Below are 20,309 nucleotides of genomic sequence, written 5' to 3'. Positions count from 1 at the left end.
GGGTTCTCTGTGTCCAGTTTATGCAATAGTCCAGGCAAGAGCAGTTTCTTGCCCAAATGGCTATCAAACTCCATAAGGATCCTCTTCAATGCCCATCTTCCTCCTGAAGTAGATTGGTGCTGCCAGGAGCAGAGTGTCTCATAGTCATGAAAAGTCCTAAATTATTAAAACATTTAAAATGCCATATTCTATAATCTTTGAAAAATATAAAGAATGCCTATCTAAAATATATCTGTGTGCATCCAGAAAATCTTAACTAACATGACTACAAACTGTTGTGTTCTTTCAGTAGAAGAGTAGTATTTTATTTTTCCCTAGGTCCCTGGGTTGTCTAGTGTCCGGTTCTTGATCATCTGAGCAGTGTCTAATATGGGTCTGTCTCCTGGAGTGGGCCTTAAGTCAAATCAGATGCTAATTGGTTACTCCTACAAGGTCTATGCCACCATTTTCCTAGCATATCTTGCAGGCAGGATATCACTGTAGATTGACTGGTTTGTAGGCGGGTTGGTATTTATCTTTCTCCTTTTGTAACATGCAGACTACCTTCCCATACCATGATCAGTAATCAGTAGGGGTGAAGGCTTTATGTTGGCACCAGGTCATCTTCTCTGTCTTCAGTGAATTGTGTACATATTGTCTTTAGTAGTGAGCCCTTACTATCAGTTTTTGAAGAGCAACCCATTGTCTTGGCAACGGCCTGGGTTGTTTGGGGATTCTTATGGGACCCCCTTTGACCAACAGTTCAATTTGATATAGACCATTCCCAGTATTGGAAGCTTCATTTAGTGACAAGAGATGTCCAGATGGGGCTTTCTCCCCCATTATTTAGCAATTTCCTTTAGATCACCTTCATATATGTACATTGTAATGGTCTGTCCTGTCCCTTTAAGAGACAAGCCCCGCCCACTCCCTCCCCAGTCTGCTAAAGCAAGCAGATCTTCTTTCCACTTCCAGCCTCCTAGTCCTTCCTTTCCATCTCTCTCCTGAAGAGGCATCTTCTGCCTCTCTTCCTTCTTTGCTCTTCTCCCCTTCCCTCTCCTCCTCCATTCTCTATCTCTAGTTCTTTCTCTCTTTCTCTCTGCCTCTCTCTGCTCTTCCCCCTTCTCCCCTTCTCCCCTTTCCCATTCCCTTCCATAACCCACTAAATAAATATCCAACCTCACTTTGCATTGCATGTGCCTAGCCTTCTCTGTCTGTCACCAGCCATGCAGCTCCCTGCCTGGGACTCGCTGCCCCTCAGGGAATGGTACCAGTTTACTTTTACCATAAAATTTTGTGCCATGACTCAGCCAGGCTCTTTCCACATTCCTTCCCGCCCGAGGTGGGCCAGCTGAGGACACATCTCTGTCTCTCATCCGCTGCATGGCTCCCTGCCACGGACTGGCTGCCTTCGTGGCCCATCATGGTCTCGTGGCCTGCTGCCCACTGCAGCCACTTGGCGAATGGCACCATTTTATTTTTACCATAACATTTGGTGAATTTCTCTCTCATGCTGCCTTTCATAGTCTTAAAGAGACTTTTCATTATGCAAAAATATCTGCCACAGCCATTATGACATAAATATACTACTGTTTATATAATATATATGTCTAAAACTTATATTTTCACAAACCCAAAGAATTCTTGTGAGTTCCAGGGAGCCAAATTGAAGGATTCACCTTAAACAGGTCAGATACACCCCTCTCAATTCCCTGGTTCTAATTTTTTTTTCCTAAACTTCACTTTGTCCTCTGTTCTGCCAATACCTTAAACAGGTGTAACAGATACCAGACATTTCCATACCACAAACACCAGACAGGAACAAACAGACCAGCTACACCAGGATGTGACCAGCACCCAGTTTTCTCAGGGTCTGCCCAAAGACGATGCCCACAAATATGCAGAAAGAAGTCTTGAGAATCCACTCCCCCAATTTATTTAACCTGTTGTGCCTAATCTCCCACCTTTTTTATTATAAAAAAGAGATGAGAATGTAATGGTCTGTCTTGTCCCATTAAGAGACAAGCCCCACCCACTCCCTCCCCCCATCTGCTGAGGCAGGGGAATCTTCCTACTGCTTCCAATCTGAGTTCCTTCCTTTCTGCCTCTCTCCAGTCTCCCCACTTCTCTCCCCTTCCCCTTCTCTCTCTCTATCTCTTTCTCTCTCTCCCTCTCTGTCTCTCTCTCTGTTTCTCTTTCTCTATCTCTGCCTCTCTCTGTCTCTCTCTCTCTCTGCTCTTCTCCCTTTTCCCTTCCCCCCTTTCTCTTTTTCCTCCATAACTCACTAAATAAATACCGACTTGCTCTGCATGGTGTGCCTAATAGGTCTCTGTCTCTCAACCACTATGAAGCTCCCTGCCTGGGACCTGCTGCCTTCATGGCCCTCCGTGGTCTCATGGCTGCCCACTGCCACCATTCAGGGACCTGTATATATATGGTATATAAATATATAAAATATATACCATAACATATTTTTTAAGAAGGTTCTATGTTAGGTTTCCATATTAGCCCTCAAATGGTGCTTAATTTTAGCTGTCTCTCTCTGTATTCCCTCTTTTTTCCTCTCCCCACCCCAATTTGATCCTTCTCTTCCATATCCTCATCCATCCATAACTGTCCTATTTCCCTTTCTTAGGGATATCTATCTGTCTCCCTTAGGGGGTATTTTTTATGAATAGTAATGAGTTTCATAATAACATTATTACTGTTCCTCAAGGCTTTCATACTTAAGCCTTCCAAATGACTTCTTTCAGTTTGTTGCTTTTTATCACCTATAGATCACAAAACCTACCTCACTTCTGAGTTAAACATTTTTAAGTGACTACTAAATAACCCAGACCTAGAAGTTTCAGAGAAAGTTCAATATGGTCAGGAATTACTTTTCACATTTTAAGTGCATTTCTTTTAGATTCTTGATTTTATTCCTTTATCTTTCCTTATGTTTCTTCATTGTTTTACTTTGTGATATATTTTCCTGTATTTTTACATGTTTCAATAAATTGCTATTAAGTTTTATATTAAAGTATAATTACATTGTTTCTGCATTCCTTTCCTACCATCCAATCCCTCTGATGTACTCTACCCCACTTTAAACCACAGCCTTTTTCTTTGTTATTATTATATAAGATTTGTGCTAGATTGAATTAGAATGGTGCCCCCCCATATGCTCATATATTTCAATATTTGGTCCCAGTTGGTGGAACTGTTTGAGAAGGATTAGGGGATATAGCCTTATTGGAGGAAGTATATTACTGGGGATGAGATTTGAGATTTAAAAAGCCCATGCCATTCCTACTTATCTCTTTCTCTGTGTGTATGTGTCTTGTGCTTGTACATCAAGATGTAAGCTCTTAGCTACTTATCTAGCACCATGCCTGCCTGCCTGCTGCCATGCTTCCCAACATGTTGCTCATAAAATAACTCCATGTAACCATGAGCCCCAAATTAAATGTTTTCTTTCATAAGTTGTTTTTGGTCTTTCATGGCAATAAAAAAGTAACTAACATGGTCCTACTGCAGCCAGGGTCAATGTTGATGTCCATGGCCCATGTTGCACCAAAGGCCACAAGGATGCCTGGCCTCTGGGCCTCCACCTGTGGCTATGTTGGGGTCCAGGGCCCTTCTGATACCAGGTCTGTGATAACCTGAATCATCTGCACTGCTACCAAGGGCTATAGTGTTGCCCAGGACTGAGCTGCTGCCAGGGGCAATTTTGGGGTCCGTGGCTCTACCATAGCCAGGGTCTAGGTTGAGATCTGTGGTTTCTGTTACCATTGAAGGCCATGTGACTTCTCATGGTCTGGACTACTTACCACCTGGGCCAAATTGGAGTCCTAGGACCATGTTGCCGCTGATTGTCCTTGGTCCTGCCACAACTGGGTTCTATATTGATGTCTGATGCCCGTGTTGCCACAGGGGCCCATGTGAACCATGTGTTGAACCATGTGTTAAAGTACAAGGGCCATGCTAAACTGGTTCCGCCCTCACTATAGCCCAAGAGAGCTAACCCCACTCCTCATCAGCCCTGAGATACTGGAACCCAATGACCCAGGCACTGAGAGCTGTCCCCATCTTTAATAGAGTTTCCCACACACCCCCACCCCTGCACTTGGGAAAGCTAGCCCTACTCCTCACCATGGTCAGGGGAGAGCTGGTTCTGCACCTGATGGGGCTAGTCCCAGCATTCCAGTCAGAACAACTCAGCTACTACCATCCAGGGCTTTGTGTTGGCACTAACCCGTCTATGACCTGCTGGAAGAAGTGACTGGTCCTACAAAAACATAGCCACAGGATAACTTGGGGCAACAGAATGATATCTAAAAGGAGCTTCAATGAGGATCCAGTATTGTTGTTATACCAGAAGCTAACTAACAACATATACAATGAAAATTTACAAGTAAAGCTGTTTGGACAAAAAGATATACTGCTTGATATACAACAGATCTTAATGCCACTAAGACAAATGAAGAGGTACAAAAGACAAAGGAGTAAGGTGGTATTTTTTTTGCTTGTGTTTCTTTGATCTTTGTTTTTAATTAATATTATTATTTGTATTTTTATTTTTTTACTTTTTATTTTTATCTTATTTCTTTTTTAGTTTTCTTTTGTGGTGGACACTACAAGAGTGAAGAGCAAATATGAAGGGACTAGGAAATGAGTGGGTTTGGGGTGAATGATGTGAAATTCCTAAATAATCAATAAAAACTATGTTAATAAAAAAGTGACTAAGACACTATCTTAATTAGGGTTTCTATTACTGTGAAGAGACACCATGACAACACTTATAAAGGAAGAACATTTAATTGGAGTGTCTTACATTTTCAGAGGTTTAGTCCATTATCATCTAACCATGGTGGCATACAGGTAGACATGGAGCTGGAGAAGTAGCTGAGAGCCCTACATCTTGACTCAAAAGCAACAGGAAGTGGTCATGAGATGTTGGCAAAGTCTGCTTATTTGTTCCCGACTGCCCAGACCCAAAATAATTACACAGAAACTATAATATTTAAAACACTGCTTGGCCAATAACTTAAGCATATTGCTAGATAGCTCTTATATCTTAAATTAACCCATTTTCATTATTTTATATTTTACCATGAAGCTCATGGTTTACTGGTAAAGTTCCCAGGCATCTATCTCCTTTGGCATCAGCTGTATGACATCTCACTGATTCAGCCTACTCTCTCTCTACATCTCTGTTTGGATTTCCTGCCTGGCTTTATTCTGTTAAGCCATTGGCCAAACGTAGCTTTATTCATTAACCAATAAAAGCAACACATACAGAAGAACTTCCCACACCAATGAGACAATGGGTGTGGCTTAAGCATATAGGAAACATCAAATCCCATGCCCACAGTGATATACTTCTTCCAACAAGGCCATACCCACTCCAACAAAGTCATACCTCCTAATAGTGCCACTCCCTTGGGGCCATTTGCATTCAAACCACCACATGCACATACACAGACACACACACCTGGATATATAAATATAACTGCTCATTCTTCCAGTGTTATTTGTATGTATATGATTTCAGGACTAGCCAACCACTTAGTCCTGTATAAACGAATTAAGTGTCTCTTCCCTGGGAAGAAGTATTTCACCTGATCTCAGCATTCTTTAGTTGCCTGTACTTCTTTGTTTAGGGTTAGGACTCCATTAGATTTCCCTCTTCCATGTTAGCTTGTCTAATTTTGTTTTACTTCTTCAGGTCTTATTTAGGAAGTATATTGTTCAGGTCTCTTGGATGAAGTTCCCTGTCATTTTAAGGAGACACAATCTCACAGCAGATTTCTTGATTCTCTGGCTCTTAAAGGATATTTTTTGCCTCCTCTTTTCTCTTCTGCTATGTTGCCTAGGCTTTAGATACAGAAGTTATATTGTAGATGTATCAACTGAGACTGGGCACACCCCATAATCACTTTTCTCTGCATTTTGGCTGGCTGTACTTTTCTGTAATAGTTTCCATCTGTTGCAAAAACAAGTTTTCTTTGATTTTGTTTCTGTTCTTGTTGTTATTAGAAGGTGAGAGCTACACTTATCTGTGTATATAAGAATAAATATTTAGAATATGCTTAGTAATTATGTTGGTTTTGTGAAGTGGTGATAGTAGGCTCTCCTCTAAGATCTACAACCTCAATAACCTTAGGTAGTTGATGAGGTTTCCAGTGCCAGGCATAATTTTTTTCTTATTGAGAAGGCCTTAAGTACAATTAGAAAGCTGTTGGTTACACCTAAGATTTAAGTACCACTGGATGGTGGTGGCACATGCCTTGAATCCCAGCACACGCGAGGCAGAGGTAGGTGCATGTCTGTGAGTTTGAGGCCAATCTGGTCTACAAAGAGAGTTTCGGGACAGCCAGAGCTGTTACACAGAGAAACCCTGTCTCAAAAAAAAAAATTAAATAAAACAACAAAAAAAGAAAAAGATGTAAGTACCACTCTTGCACCCTTAAGGTTATTGTGCTATTGTAGTCATCCTTATGATTCATAGGTGTGACAGCTTAGTGGGAATATTAATTGCTTCCATTTCTTGAAAGCTTACATAGCACCTTCTTGTTTCTGAAGTGTGTGGTGTCTTCAGCAATAGGAAATTATTCTCAACCTCTGTGAGGCAACCAAGGGCAATAGTAATAGCCTATATTGCATTGAGAGTCTCTTAAACTCCCCTGATGAATAGCCCAAAGGGGGTTTCTTATGCCTGATAGTGGGATTTTTGTTAGTCAGTATTGTAGTGGTATTTAATTTGTATTTTAATAAATAAAGCTTGCCTGAAGATCAGGAGTTACCTGAAAATCACTGGTCAGCCTTATAGACCAGGCAGTGGTGATACATAACTTTAATCCCCATAGCCACACTAGTTTGCCATAAAAAAACAGGTGGTAGTGATGCATGCCTTTAATCCCAGAACTAGAGAGGATTATAAAATGAGAGGAGACATATCTCAGACACAGTCTCATTCTGAGATTACCAGAGGCAGGATCACCATTTCAGACTGAGGTAGAGATAAGAGCCAGTAGCTGGCAGTTTTGCTTGTCTGACCTTCAGGTTGAACCCCAATATCTGTCTCTGGGTTTTTATTATTTGTGCTATACAGTATCTCTTGGGAGGAATATTGTTATCCCAAATGAGATAACGTGTGTGTATGTGTGTGTGTTTATAGCTATATGTGAATAAACAAATTGCTATAGGTGAATAAATAGAAATGTTGTTCCTTATGGCCTTTAATTTTTTATATTATTTCTCCCTACCCTTTCCTCCCTCTAACCCCCACCCATATACCCCTTTATGCCTTCTTTCAAATTCATGGCCTCTTTTTCATTAGTTGTTGTAGCATGCATATGTGGATATTCATGTATGTGCCTAAATACAAGTTTCTGAGTCTGTTAATATTATTTATATGTATGTTTTCAGGACTGACCATTTGGTATTAGATAATCAATGAATGTTTTAGACATCCTTGTTATTTTACTCTCTCTTTCTGTATTGATCCCCTTCCCCACACCACAATTAAACCTCCCTTCCATTTTACCCCATTTCCCCCTTTAAATCACTTGTACCTTTCTATTCTCCTAGATAAATATCTACTATCTTGCTGAAAACAAGAAAAAACAAATTCTAAATGGATCAAAAACCTTAATGTGAAATCTGAAACCTCTAGAAGAAAACATAGGCAGTACTCTATGAGATATAGGTGTAGAAAAGGAAATTCTGAATAGGACTCCATTTGCCCAGAAATTAAGGTCAACAATTGACAAGTGGGAACTCATAAAACTAAAAGGCTTCTGCACAGCTAGAGAAAAATCAAGTGAAAAAGAAATGCAAAATTTTACCAGATATTCAGATGATTAATATCTAGAATATGTAAATAATTCAGAAAACAGTCAATAAAACAAAGAACCCAAGTTTTAAAAGGGGTGGGACAATGGGTCTGAACAGAGATTTTCCAACAGAAGAAATAGAAGTGACTAAGTAATATTTCAAAAACTGTTTGTACTCTGTCTTAAGGCTTCTGATGTTCTTATAAAACACCATGACCAAAAGTAACTTGAGGATGAAAGAGTTTATTTGATCGTACAGCTTATAGTTCACTATCAAGGAAAATTAGAGCAGGAACTCAATACAATACAAGAACCTGGAAGCAGGAACTGATGAGGAGGCCATAGATGAATGCTACTTACTGGCTTGCTCCTCCTGGATTTCTCAGTTTATTTTCTTATACACTCTAGGACCATTTACCCTGGAGTAGCACCATCCACAGTCGTCTGAATCCTCCCCCATCGGTCCTTAATCAATAAAATGCCCCACAGGTTTGCCTACAGACTAATCTTATGGAAGATTTTTTTCAATTCAGATTTGTTCTTCTCAAACCACTGTAGGTTGTGTCAAGTTGGCATAAAACTAACCAGAGGAAATGTGATATTTAAAAAAAAAAACTTTGAGATTTTATCTTACTCCAATCTGAATAGCCAAGGTCAACAAAATTTAAAAAAAAAAATGCTGGGGGAAAAGAACCCTCATTCACTCTTGGTGAAATTGCAAACTGATCCAACCCTTCTGGAATCAGTGTGGAGAATCCTGTAAAAGCTAAATGTAAATCTATCGTAGGATCTAGTTATACTCCTCCTTGGTATATGTCCAAAGGACTCAACCTCCTACTCCACAAATAATTACTCAGTCATGTTCATTGCTGCTCTATTCACAATAGTTAGGAAGTAGAAACAGCATAAATGTCCTTCGACCAAAGACTGGGTAATGAAAATGTGGTACATGTACACAGTAGAATACTATTCAACTGTAAAGAAAAATGAATTCATGAAATGTGTAGGTAAATGGATAGTATTAAGAAATATTATATTGAATGGAGTGACCAAGACCCAGAAAGATAGACACCATATGTTTTCTCATATCTGTGGCTCTTCTCTCCAGATCTTCAGCTATGACTATATAATGTCTGGAGTAACCACAGAAACCAGAGAAGTAGAGAGAGGGACATGGAGTAATGGACACTAAAGAGAGTACTAGCAGGATATAAATACTTTTAACTTTATTTCTCCTCATGAATTTCAAAATTCTACTTGAATATTTCAGACAATTAATAGTCACCTTCCAGAACTTTTTTTTGTTAACATATTCAGATATACATGTTTAAATTATTTCAACAACTTCTTCAAACCTTCATTATCATCTTATCATGTGTCTATCTGTATTCCAAAGAGCACTATCATCTTTAAGGTTTTCCAAGTTATAAACTTAGAGTTGATCTCAGTTCCTCTCTATACTTCAAACTGTACATGGTTTTCTAAGTTATTTTTATCACCTTTATTTCCAACAGAATTTAGTACTATTGGCAAATCAATGTTTTAAATTATTTTTTTCTATAAAGCAAAATAACAAAATTGAGATTTCATTAAGGAAAGGTGGGGTTTGGTTGGTGGTTGTTTTGTTTTGTTTTGTTTTGTTTTGTTTTGTTTTGTTTAGACAGGGTTCTATGTGTCCCAGATTGGCCTCAAATTCACCATGTAGCTGACAAGAATGCCCCTCTTAAATTCTGGAATTACAAGCATATGTATGTCACCACTCATGAATCTTACTGATGCTGGGGATTAATCCCTGGACTTTGTGTATAGTAGGTGGGTATTCTACCAACTGAGCTACACCTTAAAACAAAATCTTTTTTTAGGTTTACTTCTTTGTGTGATGGGGGTATTTGTGTTTGCGTGCCAATGCACACAAAGGTATGTGAAAAGATAACCTGTGGGAGTCACTTATCTCCTTGTACTATATCTTAATTAGGGTTGCTATTGCTGTGAAGAGACTCCATGACCACAGCAACTGTTATAAAGAAAACCTTTAATTGGGGTGGCTTGCTTACAGTTTCAGAAGTTCACTCCATTATCATCATGGTGACAAGCACGGAGGCATGCAATCAGACATGGTGCTGGAGCTCAGAATGCTACATTTTGACCAGAAGGGAACAGGAAGTCAACTGAAAGTCACACTGAGGGAAGTTTGAGCAAAAGACAACTCAAAGCCCACACCCATAGTGACACACTTCCTCCAACAAGGCCACACTTTCTAACAGTACCCTATGGGAGCCATTTTCTTTCAAACCACCACATAGTGCACGGTTTCTAAGGATCAAACTCACGTCATCAGGCTCAGAGGCAAGTATATTTTACCTGATGAGCAATCTTGCCAGCCACACTAAACTTTTATAAAATGCCAATATTTAACAATTTAAGAAAATTCTGTGGTTGTCTATGCTATGACAACAAGTGTTGAAATATGAAGCGGCGGCGGGGCTGCGTCCCCAACACCCCGGCCGCTTGGCTAGCTCATGCCCGAAATGACAACACACAAACTGTATTCATTTAAGAACTGCTTGGCCCATGAACTCTAGCCCTTACAGGCTAATTCTCGCACCTGGACTAGCCCATTTCTAATGATGTGTGTAAGCACCCCAAGGTGCGCTTACCGGGAAGAGTCTAGCCTCCGTCCATCTTGGTGTCTCTGCTCCAGAGAGCAGAGCTGTCCGGTCCCTCTGGAATCAGAGCAGAGTCTGACCTCACTTCCTCTTCCGCCCAGAATTCTATTCTGTTTTCTCCTCCCATCTATGTTCTAAGCTATGAGGCCAAGCAGTGTGTTTATTACTTAACCAATGAAATCAACAGATTGATATATGACACTCCCACATCAAACAAGTACTTCATACTGTTTTCCTTGAATATGCCTTATTGATTTACAGCACCATATTTGGTTATAGTTTGCTTCTTCCTAGGGTCCTTTCTCTATGATTCAATATCATTTCAGTTCTGTTGATGGAGGTTGTTCATTCATTCCCAGCTGTCCAGACCCAAAGTAATCACACAAAAACTATATTATTTGTAATACTAATAGCTTAAGCATATTTCTAGCTAGCTCTTATATTCTAAACTACCCCATCTCCATTAATCTGTGCATCACCACAAAGTCGCCTTACCACCACAGTTCCCACAGGGATGACTATCTCCTACAGTGGCTACATGACTTCTCCCTGAGTCCACCTTTTTTTCTCTTCTATCTGCTTGGAATTCGTCCTTTGCCCTATTCTGCTAAGCCACTGGCCGAAACATCTTTATTCCTTCAATAAAAGCAACACATACACAGAAGGTCTTCTCACACAACAGTTCAATTCCTGTTCATTATTTAAGACTAGGCAAAGCTATTCCCTTCGTCACTCAAAAACATTTCTTTATACAACACCTTACTTAAGTAAATATATTTCTTTCTTATGGAGATTGTTGCATCTTGTGTAAAACTTTTTATTCAAATGTTATTTGTAGTTGTTTCATCTCTTCTTACTAGATTATAAGATTCTTCAAAACAGAGGCCATATTTTGTTTATCTCTATATTCCCATGTCTTCCTTGGCATGTATATGTGTGTATATATAACATATTATACATCTTTGAAATAAATGTGTAGTAATGGCTAATGCTCTAGACTTTGAACCAATGATCTGAGTTCATATCTCAGTGGAACCTGTTGCTCGAAGAAGAGACCTGGTCAGTCATCCTCATCAACTCAGACCATGAATCCCAATATAAACAGGCCCATGCCTGCTTCAGCATTGCCAGGGGCATGTTTCACTTTCAATATTATTTAAGAGTAAAAACAGTACAACTTTCTATGAGGGAGAAACAATTAGGAAATGGATTTTTCTTCATTAAAAATCTCCAAATTAGGTTTAGTAATCATTTCAGATATAATATACTATAATTTTAATATATTTTATTTTATCCACTGAACAAAAGAATTGGTTTTGCTTTCTTTAGCATTCAAGTTTTTCATTGTCTTAAGCATGAAGGAACAGGTGGCAGGACACTGTTAGTGGATGGATTCTATGCAGCACAACAAGTACTTCAAAAAGCACCTGAGGAATTTGAACTCCTCAGCAAAGTGCCATTGAAGCATGAATATATTGAAAATGTTGGAGAATGTCACAACCACATGATTGGGATTGGGCCAGTCTTAAACATCTACCCATGGAATAAAGAGCTCTATTTGATCAGGTGAGTACCAAACAACTGTTCTTCCATGTGATATATTTATTATATAGTAAGTTTAACTAATGTATCCACCTATCTCTTGGAATTATCATTTGACTGTCTTGTAGAACATATAGTGCATCATATTCAAAATCTAGTTCAGAGGCTCCACACACCTTAAGCTCACCTCTCTACATATTCACTCATGTTTCATTGGATGACATATCGACGAAATTGCCCAAAGAAAACACTAAAAGCCACCTTCAACAAGTCCATCTCCCTCACACTATGCAACCAATCTAACCAGGTTACCTAAAAATTTTTCCACAAAGTACCCAGTACTTCCTATCTACTTTTTGTGTGAGAGCACCATCACCTTTACACAGTGCCAGTGATTTCACCCTTACCCACCTTCTATCCATTTTATGTGCTGTAGCTAGAGAACTATTTTAAAATTTTATTATTGTGTGTGTATATTTATATGTGAGAACATGCAAGGGTATATATACCATTGCACATGTGTGAAAGTCACAGGAACATTTTTCAGGGCTTGGTTCTCTCAGAATTGAATCAATAAATCAAACTCAGACCTTATGTATGTAAATATATTATATAATGTATAAATATAATGCATCTAAAATATATTGTATAATATGTATATATTTGTATATTTTACACCAAGTGCCTTTACCTGCTGAGCCATCTTACAGGCCCTAAAGTAATTTTTGAAATACAAATCTTACTTACTTTATCATTCTCTTGTGAAAAGTCCTACATCCACTTAGTATCTTTCAAAAAAAACCCGTTATTCTTATAACTTACACAATTTTGCATGTTCTGTCCCCTTCTTACTGTTGTAGCTTCAATTCATACAACTAAAGTTTCTTTACAAATTCAACCCAAAATATATGTTTCTTTAGATTTTAAGTTGTTTTCCATGTTGCAGCCAAAGATTTTTATGTTATTTTAATTCATTTAAGCTAACATCTACAGGGAATTGTTCTTCCACAAACATTTCTTGAGTATCTCCAAAGACACAGGCACTATTTTTGACACCAGAGTTATAACTGTGAAAAAATTCATGGCTGTCATATAATTCCCATTCTAATAGAATAACCTGTTTTATTTTTATAAAGCAAATATGTATTATACCAAAGGGTAATTAAAAATAAGGAAGGAGATATGGAATACAGAGGCAGCTTGATAAGAACTGCAAAAGGTAACAATGTAGTACAGGAAAGGTAAAAATCCTATCATTCAATGCTTTGCAGCTTTGACCAAATCACCTAACCGTTTGTCATGAGTCTTTGGGTTTCAATAGTAATACCAGCCATACACATTGTTAAAAATAAGTTGCCATCTCTATTCTTTAACCTGGAAGGCAGAAGAAATTATGTCAATAGTAAGCCACTTTTCTTGGATAAGTTCTTCCTAGAAATAATCCCTCAGTCATCTCTTGTATGCCTACTACATAAAATAAGTGTGTCCAACATTTTGTTATGAACACCTTAACAAATTGAAAGACTAAAATCATTTAGAGTGGGAAAACCTTAGCCTGCCAGCTACATCCTACCATTAAGATATTACTATTTTTGTTTTATCATGGAACCTTCTATTTCTCTATCCATCTATTGTGGTTCATTTTGATGTCAACTTGACACAAGTTAGAAGTCATCCAGGAGGAGGGAACCTCAGTTGAGAAAATACCTCCATAAGATCCTGCTGTAGGGCATTTTCTTTTCTTTTTTTTTGTAGGGCATTTTCTTAACTAATTATTGATGTGGGAGAATCCAGCCCATTGGTGGGTGTTGCCACCCCTGAGCTGGTAGTCCTGGTATCTATAAGAAAGCAGGCTGAGCAAGCCATGAGGAGCAAGCCAGTAGCAAGCACTCTTCTAAGGCCTCTAGCTTCAGCTCCTGCCCCCAGGTTCCTGCCCTGTTTGAATTTCTGCCCTGACTTCCTTTGTTGATGAGCTATAATGAGGAAGTGTAAGCTAAATAAAATATTTCCTCCCCAAGTTGTTTTGGTCATGGTGTTTCACCAGAGCAAAGGAAACCCTAACTAAAACACCATCTATCCACCCACCAGTTAATCATGTTTTTTGAACCATTTTAAGGTATATTACAGATATGAATATATCTCCCACTAAAATACTTCAACATTTATATAAAATAGAGTTCAATATGGTTCTATACCTGTCCATTTTCAAGTGAAATATGCATATAGTGATGTTTTAAAATGCTAAATATAAACTTATGGAGGTTTGACAAATGAATATGAATATACTTCTGTGTCATGAATCTATATCAATATATAAAATGTTATCTTTAATAGAGGAAGTACTTTTCTATTGTCCAGTCAAACCTTACATATATACCCCCAAAGGAAGCCACTGTTTGGTTGGTTGGTTTAAATAATAAGATATAAATAATATATAAAAATTACATCTACATTGTTTCTAGTTTGATTTCATTATGATTGAAATTGCTACAAAATTTTCCATAAATACTTTTGTGAATATATATATTTTCATTTCAATTAAATGAATACATAGGGATGTGTAATAGTTACTTTTCTCATTGCTCTGACAAAATGCCTAAAAAAGCAATTCAGGGAAGGAAGGGTTTATTCTGGTTCATAGTTAGAGAGTGAGGTAAAGATTACAAGCCACAGTCAGGGAATAGAGAGAGATGAATGCTGGTGTTCAGTGCACTTTTTCTTTTGTATTTAATCCAGGGCTCTGGCCCATGAATTGGTGCCACCCACATTCAAGGTGGGGACTCCATACTCAGTTACACCTCTCCAGAAACCCCCTCAGAGACTTTCCCAGAGGTTTATCTCTTAGGTGGTTCTAGAGTCTATCAAGTTGATAATCAGTGTTAAGCATCACAGGATAGTACAGATATGTTAGAGTCCACAAATGTTTAGTTTTAGTAAACAATGTTTTGCCGAATTAGTTGTACCATTTTACATCTTCATATAGAAAGGATGAAAGTTGCATCTGCTCCAGTTCCTTACCAGTACTTGGTGCTGTCAGTTGTATTAATTTTAACTACTGTTATAGATACTTTTTTAGGATAGCCTTGTGAGTAAGTGTTAACAGGAATTAGATAATTCTATCTGCACAGTACTACCAACAAATAAAATGTTAAAAATATCCATTTACCTAAAATAGTAAGCTGTGACAGATTTATTCTTTCCAAGTTGTCTTATGTGTAAAAGGTGGCTAATAAGAAGAGAAATAAGTCACTAAAATAGTATTTATACAGCTACCAACTATATAGGACTGATATCTCTAGAAATAATATTAAGTGCCAACACCCTGTTGAAGACTATTTTCTCACTTTTGTCTGAGGTTTCTGTCCTGCCTAATTCCCACAGTTGTTAAGTTCCAAAGTCACAAGAGGTCTACATTAGTTATAAACAGATTGGCTTAGTAGCTTAGACTTCTTATTAACTCTTATAACTTATATTAGCCCATTATTCTTGCCTATGTTAGCCACGTGGCTCGGTACCTTATTTGGTGAGGTAGTCACATCTTGCTTCTTCTGTGGCTGGGTCAAGACTGCCAATTAGGACTTCCTCCTTCCCAGAATTCTCCTATTCTCATTGACCCGCCTCTACTTTGTCTGGTTGTCCCACCTATACTTCCTGCCTGGCTACTGGCCAATCAGTGTTTTATTAAAATATAATTGACAGAATACAGACTATTGTCTCACACCACCTCACTGTCTTCCTCATATGCGCATGGCTCCTAAAAGCCTGGGAGGAAGCACTATTCATTATTATTATCTACCTTTTTCCTCTGGGCTTTTATCTCCAATATTCTATATGTCTTTCTTTTCTTCTTATTCCATGGCTGGTTGTGTGACTGGGTGGCAGGCCCTTGGCATTCTCCTGTCCTACGTTTCTCACTTTTTGATCTCTTTTGTTCTTCTTTCTCCCCCTATTCTCTCTGCCTGGTAGCCCCACCTATACCTCTCCTGCTTAGCTATTGACTGTTCAGCTCTTTATTAGACCAATCAGGTGTTTTAGGCAGGCAAAGTAATACAGCTTCACCAAGTTAAATAAATGCAACACAAAAGAGTGAAACACATCTTTGTATCATTAAATAAATACTCCATAGCATAAACAAGTGTAATATATCTTAAACTAATATTCTACAACATTTCCCTTTTTTTGTCTAAATAAAACTGAAGTTTTAACTTTAACATAGTAAAACTATATACAACAAAAACAGTTATCAAGTAAAAATTATATTTACAATATTTAGTCCATTTTATATTTAGCAAATTCAGAGAAAAAATTCCATTATCCATTTTATCTTATTGATTCCAAAGTTTTATAGCTAATTTACTTTCTATAACTAAGGAAAACTATAACTCTAACTATTTAGACTTTAACTCCATCAGAGACCCCAGGATGTAATATTACCTAACAACAGAGACATCTGTCCTACTGAACAATCACTCAAATTCCCTCTGCAACATTGTGGCATCTATCTTTGGCCTACAGACCTAGAATATCTGGCAGGCTTTTCAGTGAAACAGGAAATGTGAAAGAATCTCCTGCCTTATATTGGCTAAGTTCATCAGTTGCTTACCCCTGGGTCCTGCAGATTATCTAGCAGGCTCTTCTGTGAAGCACAAATCTTGAAGAACTCTCTTACCTTGTCTTGGCCAAGTTCAACACTTTTTTCCCGTGTCTTGTTTGTTGAGTCTGTACAGCATACTATCAACAGTCAAGGCAAAAGCCATTTCTTGCCCAAATGACTACCCTTGCCACATTGAAAGTGAACTGTATATGGAGTGGGAGTTTTTTTGTGCCCATCATCCTTTTAGGAAGTAAATTAGTGGTGCCAGGAGAAGATGTGTCTTATTATCATGAAAAGTCTTAGGCTGTTAAACATCTTTAAATGCTATGTTCTATATATCTTTGAAGTATTTCATTTATCTGTCTAAAATATACCTATTTGACCTTGAAAACATACCTAATATGACTACAAGTTTGATTATTATAGATTAACTACCAACCTTATTTCTTAATTATACATTTTCATTTTGAAATGAGCTGCATAAGCACAATACCCCAAACAAGAGTAGAAACATATATACAGTATAACAAAAATAACTTTAAACTTGCATCAACATACCAAAATCCATACCAATAAAAAATAGTTGAGATTAAAATATATCTTTTTCTTCTATATTTCTATATTCCCCTAAATGATAACAAACATTAATAACTCATCAGATAACCAACTAACTACCCAATCTCTTGGCAATGTGGGCATCAGGTTCTCCAGACTGCTTCCAGTTCTCTAGGTGAAGGCATCTTTGGGTCTCTGTGAAAATTGAGGTAATGACCAAGTCCTGGGAAGACCAGCTGTAACCTTTGTTGATAGGTATCAACTGTCAAGATTCAGGAGGTTTCCCACCATGAAACCTGATTTATATCAACCCTGAAGAAATCCACAGCCTCTCATTTACTGTGGAAATAAAAGCAAAACCTCTTCTCCAAACAATGCATTTTTTGAGTTCCATTTTAAAGTTAAGACATTCTTAAAATATCCAGGCTGCTTTATTTCAGCTGTTCCTCTTTCAATCCCATGTCTCTTAGCAGCTGTTGTTTGCTTATCAGCAATCAAAAAATTCAAAATCAACACAACACTATATAACATTCAGACTCCCTGTGTATTTTCCATTGTTATGTGGCTTTTTTAATAATACTTTTACTCTTCCTTTAAAGACTTTATTATTTTGAAACTATTTCTTCCTATAACTATCTATACTCTTTCTCATTTCTTTCATAAGCCTATGCACATTTTTAAACATACTGGAACCTGTTAAAAGTTTTCTTCCATACTGACTCTGTCGTTTCTGCTTATCTCTATTCTTTTCTGACCTCATGAACAAAGGAGCAGCTAGGAGCTCCAATAAGGCTTTGGCACTGGCTCCACCCTCTTCTTAGTTTCATAAAAGGCAAGCCTAAAGCTCATAAACCCGGTTGGAGATCTGTGACCCAGTACTACATTCAGTCCCCCAGCTCTGGAATGCCAGTTTTCTGAATGTGTCAGACATTTTTTACTTAAATTTTTGTTCCTACTTAATGTACTGGCTGCTCAAGGGTTCAATGTACATCAGAAACTCTTAAAGGAGCCATGTCCTTTTTAAAAAAGCTTTCTCAGCCTTCATCTGGCGATGAATGGAGATAGAGACAGAGACCAACATTGGAGCAATGGACTGAGCTCCCAAGGTCCAAATGAGGAGCAGATGGAGAGAGAACATGAGCAATGAAGTCAGGACCACGAGGGGTGCACCCACACACTGAGACAGTGGGGCTGATCTATTGGGAGCTCACCAAGGCCAGCTGGACTGTGACTGAAAAAGCATGGGATAAAACCAGACTCTCTGATCATGGCGAACAATGAGGACTGATGAGAAGCCAAGGACAATGGCACTTGGTTTTGATCCTACTGCATGTACTGGCTTTGTGGGAGCCTAGCCTGTTTGGATGTTCACCTTCCTAGACCTGGATGGAGGGGGCAGGACCTTGGACTGCCCACAGGGCAGGAAATCCTGACTGCTCTTAGGACTGGAGAGGGAGGGGGAGAGGAGATGGGAGAGGAGGAAGGAAATGGGAGGAGGGAAGGAAGTGTAAATTTTTTAATGGNAACAAAAAAAAAAAAAAAAAAAAAAAAAAAAAAAAAAAAAAAAGCTTTCTCAGACCCTATGGAAAATCAAGCCTCACATTGGAACGCCAAAATGTAGTTGGTTGTTTTTTACTCTTTTGGGGACCTGCCACTCAGCTCCCAAATAAATGCATGGAGACTTATCTTACTTATGAATGTCTGGCTTTAATTTGATTTGTTTCTATTAAGCTTTTCTAACTTAATTTAATCCATTTTTCTTCTTCTATGTTTTGCTTCTAGACTTTTTACCTTATTCTGTATGTCTTTCTTTACTTTACTTCTTACTCCATGGCTGGCAGTGTGGCTGGGTGGTTGGCACCTAGCAACCTCCTCTCCTTCTCCTTTTCTCCCTCCTCCCTCTTCTTCTCTTGTTTATTTCTTCTGTCTAGCTATTGGCTGATTAGCTTTTTATTAAACAAATCAGTTGTTTTAGGCAGGCAGAGTAACACAGCTTTACAGAGTTAAACAAATGCAACTTTAAAGAATGCTACACATCTTTGAATCATTAAACTAATATTCTGCAGCATAAACAAGTGTAACATATCTTAAACTAATATTCCACAGCACATACCTTACAACCCAGAAATTCCATCCTTAACTTTCTACCAAGCAAAGTGAATACATACATTTACCAAGATCCATAATAGAATGTTCATAAAACACTAGTTATGAGTTCCAAAGTAGAAACTACTCAAATGTTCATTAACAGAATGAATATATTATGGTATTCATGCAATTAAATTCCATAATTCACCAATAATGAATACTTCTAAATGATAAATTTCATAAATATAATATTAAATGAAAGATGCCAGATACAAAAGAGGAGATACCATATGATTTAATTTTTATAAACAATGTTTAGTGCTAGAAATCAGGAAGGTAATTACCCTTGGCTAGGAGAATGTGACTGGAAAGAGGCTCAAGAAAATGCTACAGTGTTATGGTAATAATTGGTATCTCATTAGTAGTGATACGAATGTCACCCCATCATGAAAATTCATCAAAATTTATTTTCTGTGTTTTTCTATATGTAGCATACTTCAGCAAAAATTAATCTCCCTTATTCTTTTTCTTTTAGACAGGGCACAACTATGTAGCCTTGGCTGACCTCAAACTAAAAGAGACCCACCTGCTTCTGCCTCTTTAATGCTATGATTAGAGGTATGTGCACCAAAGCTGGACAGAAAAACATTGTCTTAGTTAAGGATTTTTAATGGTCTTCATACTAAGTGTAGAAGGAACAGTGGGCCACTTCCTGCCACCCAGCTCCCGGCCACTGGCTAGCTTTACCCAAAATGATTACACAGAAACTGTATTCATTTAAACACTGCCTGGCCCATTAGCTCTAGCCTCTTACTGGCTAACTCTCACATCTTGATTAACCCATTTCTATTAATGTGTATCGCCACTTGACTGTGGCTTACCGACATGTGTCTAACCACCATCCATCTTGGGTAGGAGAAGCATGGTGTCTGTCTCTGCTTTCTTCCTCCCACAATTCTGTTCTGTCTTCCATGCCTACCTATGTTCTGCCCTATCAGGCCAAGCAGTTTTCTTTATTAATTAACCAATGAAAGCAACAGATAGATAGAAGACCCTCCTACATCA

At 38.1% G+C, this 20,309-nt stretch overlaps 1 protein-coding gene across 2 annotated transcripts in view; it reads left to right on the top strand.

The window, feature by feature from the left end:
* Positions 1-20,309, top strand: part of Tmlhe (trimethyllysine hydroxylase, epsilon) — a 104,906-nt gene that overhangs the window by 81,149 nt on the left and 3,448 nt on the right. For both annotated transcript variants that reach the window (XM_050124954.1, XM_050124955.1), the window contains one exon: positions 11,795-12,031. In XM_050124954.1, coding sequence (XP_049980911.1) covers positions 11,795-12,031 — 237 coding nt within the window. The remainder of the gene's footprint in view (positions 1-11,794; positions 12,032-20,309) is intronic.

The sequence above is a fragment of the Alexandromys fortis genome, unplaced genomic scaffold (genome assembly GCF_014885135.2).
Source record: "Alexandromys fortis isolate MF-2015 unplaced genomic scaffold, M_Fortis_MF-2015_v1.1 scaffold_225, whole genome shotgun sequence".
In the NCBI taxonomy this organism is placed as follows: Eukaryota; Metazoa; Chordata; class Mammalia; order Rodentia; family Cricetidae; genus Alexandromys; species Alexandromys fortis.
This window is presented reverse-complemented; position numbering and strand designations above follow the sequence as displayed.